At 44.4% G+C, this 9,373-nt stretch overlaps 1 protein-coding gene across 2 annotated transcripts in view; it reads left to right on the forward strand.

Moving 5' to 3' along the window:
- Positions 1 to 7,109, forward strand: part of LOC127036713 (galectin-4-like) — a 33,369-nt gene extending 26,260 nt beyond the window's left edge. For both annotated transcript variants that reach the window (XM_050927850.1, XM_050927852.1), the window contains one exon: positions 6,503 to 7,109. In XM_050927850.1, coding sequence (XP_050783807.1) covers positions 6,503 to 6,646 — 144 coding nt within the window. In that variant the 3' untranslated portion in view covers positions 6,647 to 7,109. The remainder of the gene's footprint in view (positions 1 to 6,502) is intronic.
- The last annotated feature ends 2,264 nt before the right edge of the window (positions 7,110 to 9,373 follow it).

Consider the following 9,373-nt stretch of genomic DNA (forward strand, 5'->3'; position numbering starts at 1 on the left):
CAGACAGCAAGTGTGAAAAATCGGGACAGGGGGTGGGGGGGTAATAAATGCCTATAGGAGAAAAAGCCCCCAAATATCAGGACTATCCCTATAAAATAGGGACATCTGGTCACCCGAGGCCTATAGGGGAAGGGCAATGCCACCTCTTTGCATGGGACCCAGTCAAGTACATATGATCTAAGGCAGCTTCTTATCTTGGCCTCAGATATGGCCCCGCAGGTGAGATAGGTGGATACTGTATAGTCTGTGAATCCCATTGGGTTTAGGCATTAGCCGGGTGCCAGGTGTCAGGCCTTGGATAGCTGTGTGCACACCCACCCACAAGGATTTAGGTGCCTAGGAGACTACCAGGAGAAACAGAGGCACCCAGAGGATTCAGGGGCCTACAGGCTTTGGCAGCAGCTGAGCAGGAGTTTTGAGGCTCTAAATTTTGGACTTAGGTGCCTAAATCCCTTTGTGGCTATAGCCCCTGTGCTTTAGAAATTTGGCAGGGGAGGGGGAAATGTTTCTCTCCCTTGTGTCAGAGACATGCCTTTTGCTGTCTCTGCGAAACTCCACCCACATATGGCCAAGTCACACACCAATGCAAACTGCACTTTGCACTTGCTCAGTACAGGTTTGTTAGAGGCTGCAAGTGTTATTCTCTGAAGAGACTGTCTGCACAGAGCATGCTCCAGCCCAGGACTGTTGGGCCATGGGCTTTTCCTGCAATTGCTCCTCCTGGGGGTTGCTGTCCTGTCAGGTTCCAGAGTGGAGAGCAAGGAGACTGTCTCACCTGTGTTCTCAGTGCTCCCCCTGCTGGGCCCCGGCAGTGAAGTGGAGGAGGAAGCAGCCTGCCTAATGCAGAGGATTAAAGAGTAGACACGGGGGTGATTCATAGTATAGTGATTCTTCCGTTGTACTCTGTGCAGATTAGGCCTCAGATGGAGTATTGTGTCCAGTTCTGGGTGCCACATTTCAGGAAAGATGTGGACAAATTGGAGAAAGGCCAGAGAAAAGCAACAAAAATGATTAAAGGTCTAGAAAACATGACCTAGGAGGGAACAATGAAAAAATTGGGTTTGTTTAGTCTAGAGAAGAGACGACTGAGAGGGGACGTGATAACAGTTTTCATGTATATCAAAGGGTGTTACGAGGAGGAGGAGGAAAAATTGTTCTTCTTTACCTCTGAGGCTGGGACAAGAAGCAATGGGCTTAAATTGCAGCACGGAAGGTTTAGGTTGGACATTAGGAAAAACTTCCTGTCAGGGTGGTTAAGCACTGGAATAAATTACCTAGGGAGGTTGTGGAATCTCCAACATTGAAGATTTTTAAGAGCAGGTTGGACAAACACCTGTCAGAGATAGTCCTGCCATGTGTGCAGGGGACAGGACTAGATGACCTCTCAAGGTCCCTGTCAAGGAAGGGGAAGAGTATCTTCGGATACAGACTGGCTAACTTAGTGAGGCTGACTTTTAAGTCCAAAACACAGAGACCTGGGTGAAAGGTCAGAATATTGGGGTGGGCGGGGGGACTACAAGACAGACAATCACAGCAGGGACAATGGAGAGAAGAGGGAATATAGAGGAGAAATCAAATGAACATCTTAGATGTCTGTATACTAATGCAAGAACTATGGGGAATAAACAGGAAGAACTAGAAATACTAGTGAATAATCACAATTGCAACATAATTGGCATCCCAGAGACGTGGTGGGATAATTCACATGACTGGAACATTGGTATAGAAGAGGACAGCTTGTTCAGCAATGATAGGAAGGGAAAAAAGGGAGGAGGCATTGCCTTGTATACATCTTTGATATACACTCTAACTGAGGTGGAGATAGAAGCGAGAGACAGACCTGTTGAAAGTCGCTGGGTAAGGATAAAAAGGGGTAAAAAACAAGGGTGAAGTCACAGTACAGACCTACTATAGACCACCTAACCAGGAAGATGAGGTGGATGAGGCTTTTTTTAAACAGCTAACAAAATCATGCAAAGCACAGGACTTGGTGGTGATGGGAGACCGCAACTAACCAGACATTTGTTGGGAAAATAAGACAGCAGGGCACAGACAATCCAACAAGTTCTTGAAATGCACTTTTTATTACAGAAGATGGAGAAAGTGACTAGGGGAGAGGCTGTTCTAGATTTGATCCTGACAAACAGGGAGGAACTGGTTGAGAGTTTGAAGGTGGAAGGCAGATGGGCAAAAGTGATCATAAAATGATAGAGTTCATGATTCTAAGGAATGGTAGTAGGGAAAAAAGCAGAATAAAGACAACGAACTTCAAAAAGATAACTGGATAAATTCATGGTGGTTAAATCCATAAATGTCTGTTAGCCAGGATGGGTAAAGAATGGTGTCCCTAGCCTCTGTTTGTCAGAGGATGGAGATGGATGGCAGGAGAGAGATCACTTGATCATTGCCTGTTAGGTTCACTCCCTCTGGGGCACCTGGCATTGGCCACTGTCGGTAGACAGATACTGGGCTAGATGGACTTTGGTCTGACCCGATATGGCCGTTCTTATGACGTTAGCAAACTCAGGGAGCAATTCTAAGGGAAAAAAGAGTTGGCACTTTTCTAAAGAGACATTATCAAGGGCACAAGAGCAAACTATCCTAATGCATAGGAAAGATAGGAAATATGATAAGAGACCACCTTGGCTTAACCAGGAGATCTTCAATGACCTAAAACTCAAAAAAGAGTCCTACAAAAAGTGTAAACTAGGTCAAATCACAAAGGATGGATATAAACAAACAAACAAAAACAAACACAAGTATATAGGGGCAGAATTGGAAAGGCCAAGGCACAAAATTAGATTAAACTAGCTAGGGACATAAAGCGTAACAAGAAAACATTTTACAAAGACACAAGAAGCAAGAGGAAGACCACAGACAGGGTAGGCCTATTGCTCAATGAGGATAGAAAGATAACAGAAAACACGGCAATGGCCGAAGTATTACATGCCTTTTTTGTTTCAGTATTTAACAAAAAAGTTAGCAGTGATTGGACAACTAACATAGTGAACATCAGTGTAAATGGAGTAGGATCTGAGGCTAAAATAGGGAAAGAACAAGTTAAGAATTACTTAGAAAAGCTAGATGTCTTCAAGTCAGCAGGGCCTGACAAAATACTTCATAGAATACTTAAGGAACTGGCTGAAGAGATCTGAGCCATTAGCCATTATCTTTGAAAACTCGTGGAGGATGGGAGAGATCCCAGGGAACTGGAAAAGGGCAAATATAGTACTTAACTCTAAAAAGGAGACTAAGGAAAACCCAGGGAATTACAGACCAGTCAGCTTAAGTTCCATACCCAGAAAAATAATGCAGCAAATAATCAAACCAACAATTTGTAAGAACCTAGAAGATAATAAGGTGATAAATAACAATCAACATGCATTCGTCAAGAACAAAGCATGACAAAGCAGCCTAACATCCTTCTTTGACAGGGTAACAAGCCTTGAGAATGGGGGCAAGCGGTGGATGTGATAGATCTTGATTTTAGTAAGGCTTTTGATATTGTCTCACATGGCCTCATCAACAAACGAGACATATAGGCTAGATGAACATATTATAAGATGGGTGCACAACCGGTTTGAAAAGTGTACTCGGGAAATACTGATCAGTGGTCCGCAATCAAGCTGGAAGGGCATATAAAGTGGGGTCCCACAGGATCTGACCTAGGTCTGATTCTATTCAATATCTTCATAAATGATTTGGATAATGGCATAGAGAGTACACTTATAAAGTTTGCAGATGATAACAACCTGGGAGGGTTTGCAAGTGCTTTGGAGGAGAGAATTAGAATTCAAAATGCTCTTGACAATTTGGATGAATGGTCTGAAATAAATAGGATGAAATTCAATAAGGACAAATGCAAAGTACTGCACTTAGGAAGAAATAATCATTTGCACAAATACAGAATGGGTATGTCTTAGGGTACGTCTATACTACCTGCTGGATTGGCGGGTAGCGTTCGATGTATTGGGGATCGATTTAACGCGTCTCATCTGAACACGATAAATCGATCGGCTAATCGATGCCCATACTCCACCTTGGCAGCAGGAGTAAGCAGTGTCGATGGGGGAGCTGCGCGAGTTGACTCGCTGATGTGAGGACAGCCAGGTAAGTCAAACTAAAATACTTTGACTTCAGCTACGCAAATAGCACAGCTGAAGTTGCGTATCTTAGTTCAACCCCCACTCCCCCCGCTAGTGGCCTAAGAAGGAGTACTGCAGAAAAGGATCCAGGGGTTATAATGAATCACAAACTACATATGAGTCAACAATGTAACACTGTTGCAAAATAAATAAATAAATAAAAAAGCAAATATCATTCCGGGATGTATTAGCAGGAGTGTTGTAAGGAAGACATGAGAAGTAATTATTCCATATAGCACTGATGAAACTTCAGCTGGAGTATTGTGTCCAGTTCTGGGCATCACATTTCAGGAAAGATGTGGACAATTAGACAAAATCCAGAGAAGAGCAACAAAAATTATTAAAGGTCTAGAAACATGACCTAGGAGGGAAGATTGAAAAAAACGAGTGTGTTTAGTGTGGAGAAGACTGAGTGGGGACATGCTAATAGTCTTCAAGTACATAAAAAGTTGTTATAAAGAGAATGGTGATAAATTGTTCTCCTTAACCTCTGATGACAGGATAAGAAGCAATGGGCTTAAGCTGCAGCAAGGAAGATTTAGGCTGAACGTTAGGAAAAACTTCCCAACTGTCAGGGTAGTTAAACACTGGAGTAAATTGCCTAGGGAGGATGTGGAATCTCTGTCAACTAAAAGTTTTTAAGAACAAGTGAGACTAACACCTATCCAGGTCTAGTTCAGTGGTTCTCAACCTATTTACCATTGTGGGCCACGTATGCTGCTCTCTATGCATTATGTGGGCTGCACCCACACAATAGATATACTACATGTATGGCCCTGAGGATGTCACATGGGCCACAGCTGTATGCTGATTGGGCCGCAAGTGGCCTGCGGGCCATGGGTTGAGAACCATTAGTCTAGATAATACTCAGTCCTGTCTCAGTGCAGGGGACTGGACTAGATAACCTATTGAGGTCCCTTCCAGTCCTACATCGCTATGATTTTATGTAATTAAAGACGGTACCATGATGCTCACACACACAAGGCAGATGAATTAAGGTTGCTGGGCAATATTAATCCCTAACATTATCTAATTTTTGAGTGCTTGAATTTGCAACTTTAATGTTCTTTTAAGGTAGGTTTTAAAAATGTGATTTTATATACTCTGATCTGCTCTCCCCGTTGGTCTCCTTTCCCAGGCAGGTAAGCTTTCTCCCTGAAACAAATCTTTTAAAGATACTTGTGAGGAAGTGGCCTTTGAGTTGCATATTGTGTCCCCTACCAGAAGAGCTTGAAATAAACACTCTGTGATCATGTAGCAAGGAGTGATCTTGGAGATAAGCCAGCTGCTGTTTCATTTCAGGAGCTCTATTGGAAACTGTTACATTTGTGGTTTTGAGACATGCATTCACCTGGCATCAAACATGCAGGTCAGGAGAAGGTTTTCTTGGCTTCATAAGAACATAAGAATGGCCAGAGTGGGTCAGACCAAAGGTCCATCTAGCCCAGTATCCTATCTACTGACAGTGGCCAATGCCAGGTGCCCCAGAGGGAGTGAACCTAACAGGTAATGATCAAGTGATCTCTCTCCTGCCACCCATCTCCACCCTCTGACAAACAAACAGAGGCTAGGGACACCATTCCTTACCCATCATGGCTAATAGCCATTAATGGACTTAACCTCCATGAATTTATCCAGTTCTCTTTTAAATGCTGTTATAGTCCAGCCTTCACAACCTCCTCAGGCAAGGAGTTCCACAAGTTGACAGTGCGTTGCATGAAGAACCTCCTTGTATTTGTTTTAAACCTGCTGCCTATTAATTTCATTTGGTGACCCCTAGTTCTTGTATTATGGGAAAAAGTAAATAACTTTTCCTTATCTACTTTCTTCACATCACTCATAATTTTATATATCTGTATCATATCACCCCTTAGTCTCCTCTTTTCCAAGCTGAAAAGTCCTAGCCTCTTTAATCTCTCCTCATATGGGTCCCTCTCCAAACTCCTAATCATTTTAGTTGCCCTTCTCTGAACCTTTTCTAGTACCAGTATATCTTTTTTGGGATGAGGAGACCACATCTGTACGCAGTATTTGAGATGTGGGCATACCATCGATTTAAATAAGGGCAATAATATATTCTCCATCTTATTCTCTATCCCCTTTTTAATGATTCCTAACATCCTGTTTGCTTTTTTGACCGCTTCTGCACATTGCGTGGACGCCTTCAGAGAACTATCCACAATGACTCCAAGATCTTTTTCCTGATTTGTTGTAGCTAAATTAGCCCTTTATCTACTTGGCTAATGTGCTGCAGGATGAAGGGATGGCTCCCCTGGGCCTTGTTATCAGTGTAACAGGTGTTCTTGTATCCTTGGGTGTCAGGGCACACAGATGTAAATCTTCTCTCTCTCCTCCAGATGGAGATAATGAACACGAGGAACTGCTACCAGGTCTCAGTGAACGGGCTGCGTGTATTTGACTATGTCCACCGCATCCCTGCCAACCAGGTGGACCAGCTACAGATAGCGGGGGATGTGACACTCTCCTATGTGCAGTACTGATGGCCCCTCCTGGGCCACTAAGTTCTCACTATTTAATTCAACTCACTGGGCTCAGTCTCATCCTGCACTCCAGAGCCCTCTCATCATCTTCATTCAACAGCTCCACTGCCAAGCCCGGAGATCTCAGCCACCAAATCTCACATCATACAGAAACACTGAAGTCTCACTATGGGGGTTGAGGGCGGGAAGGGCTTCTCTCATTGTCTCTTCTTTGTCTATATGCATTTCTGATACTGTAGATTAAAGCAGTGGTTCTCAACCTTTCCAGACTACTGTACCCCTTTCAGGAGTTTGATTTGTCTTGTGTATCACAAGTTTCACCTCTCTTAAAAACTACTTGCTTACAAATCAGAGAGAAAAACACAAGTGTCATAGCACACTATTACTGAAAAAGTGCTTACTTCCTCGTGTTAACCATATAATTATAAAATAAATCAACTGGAATATAAATATTGTACTTACATTTCAGTGTGATACTTCAGCCTGTTTTTCACTCGTGAGCCTTGTCTGAAGGCTGAGCCCCAGGCGGCATTGCTAAAGCATGTAACTTTATGGGGGCCTCTATGGCATGGGGCTCCAGGCAGTTGCCCTGCTTGCCACCCCCGATGCCAGCCCTGAACTTGCGAACTCCCTAAACCATCCAGTAACCTCTCCTGGGTGTCGTGACCTCCAGGTTGAGAAACACTGATCTAGATGATCTGAGTACCCCCTGGGAAGCCTTTGCGTACCCCCAGGGGTATGTGCACCCCTGGCTGAGAACCACTGGATTAGAGTTCCAGGGCCTGATTCAAACCTATCTGTGATGAGTTTGGAGAGGGTGGGGGGTTGTTTGAAAGCCTGACAAAAAACACCATATCACTCATGGGTGAATACTGTTCACCAAGCGATCACTCTGCAGCTGACCTCTCAGTCCTCAGCCTCAAAGGAAACCTGCACAACACTTTCAAAAGATGAACCTGGAACCTTAAATTCATAACTTTGCTAGACACTAAAAATCATGGACTTAATAGAGACACTGGATTTCTGGCTTATTACAACAATCTGTAAACCTCAACCCTCCTCCCCGCCAAGCCCCACCCCCCTCCAATGACTGCGGAGGTGCTAACAGGCTACTTCACCTTTGAAATATGTGTTATCTACTAATGCTGAACAATCTGTTCCATCTTGTATTTAGCTGTGACTATGACAAAGTGGGGGATTTTCTTTGAGTTTTGCATGAATACTATGGGAATCTGAGTTTCCCTGTGTGCTGTGTGTGTAATGAGGTGGTGAGAGAGAGAGTTTGTTGTTGAGGGGACTAGGTGTGACCTCGCCTGGCAGTCAGGACCCCAGAAAACTGCCTGGAGATGGGGAACCCTAGTGACTTGGTGACCAGGTGGCCCTCCCCAGCTTGGCAGTAAGCTGGTTCTGGCCACTGGAAGGACAAAGGGCTGAGGAGAGAGGACCCTGCTGACCTGACTCTCTGGTTCCAGCAAGGGGGAAACAAAGGACGGTGGACAGGAGGCCCAGGCGACCTGTTTACCTGGGACCAAGACAAAGGACAGCAGAGGAGCTGTTGTGGGAGATGATATAGGATGGTCAGCTGGAAGGAGGGGACAGCTGGACTGTGGAGAGAGAACAGCCTGAGCCCCCCTGGATGCAGGAGAGACCTAGACGTACTGTGCTGAGGGTTGCTAGGCCCGAGGGCCCAGAGAGTTTCCTGTGCTGGTTTCAGATGCTCAATAAACTCTTCTGCTTTATGCTGAGAGCCACTGCAGGCTAGAGATTGGGGTTGCATTATTCCCTCTGGGCATGGAGGCCCTGGGGTCCAGAGCGAGTGGACTCCCTGAGGGGCCCAAAGTGAGAGACAGGTGTGCTGAAGGCTCAGAGAGGTTCCAGAAGGTGGAGGGGCCTACGGCTTAACCCCCAGGAGAGAGTAGACCCCCAAGAAGGGCTGTCGCACTGAAGGGGGTTCCTCGCAGCGACAGTATGGAGCCGAGAGAGAGCACGAATCCTGCAAGTCCGTGACAGTGACACTGAGTACTTTTCCCAAACCTGAAGAAGAGCTCTGTGTACAGTTGAAAACTTGTCTCTCACCAGCAGAAATTGGTCCAATGAAAGATATTATCTCGCCCATCTTGTCTCTCTAATAAAATTAACATGGCTAACATTCCATGGATTAAAAACTGGCTAACTGATAAATCTCATCATAGGGGAATCATCGAGTGGGTGTGCTTCTAATGGGGTTGTCGTAAACAGATAGTTAAGGGTTAATGCCTCTTTTACCTGTAAAGGGTTAAGAAGCTCAGTAAACCTGGCTGACACCTGACCAGAGGACCAATAAGGGGACAAGATACTTTCAAATCTTGGTGGGGGGAAGTCTTTTGTTTGTGCTCTTTGTTTTGGGGGTTGTTCGCTCTTGGGACTAAGAGGGACCAGACGTCCATCTAGACTCTCAAAATCTTTCTGAATCAGTCTTTCATGTTTCAAACTTGTAAGTAATAGCCAGGCAAAGCGTGTTAGTCTTATGTTTGTTTTCTCAACTTGTAAATGTTCCTTTTTGCTGAGAGGATTTTACCTCTGTTTGCTGTAACTTTGAACCTAAGGCTAGAGCGGGTTCCTCTGGGCTATATGAATCTGATTACCCTGTAAAGTATTTTCCATCCTGATTGTAGAGAGATAATTTTTACCTTTCTTTCTTTAATTAAAAGTTTTCTTTTTAAGAACCTGATTGATTTTTCCTTGTTT

Source organism: Gopherus flavomarginatus, chromosome 18 (assembly GCF_025201925.1).
Source record: "Gopherus flavomarginatus isolate rGopFla2 chromosome 18, rGopFla2.mat.asm, whole genome shotgun sequence".
NCBI classification, from domain to species: domain Eukaryota; kingdom Metazoa; phylum Chordata; order Testudines; family Testudinidae; genus Gopherus; species Gopherus flavomarginatus.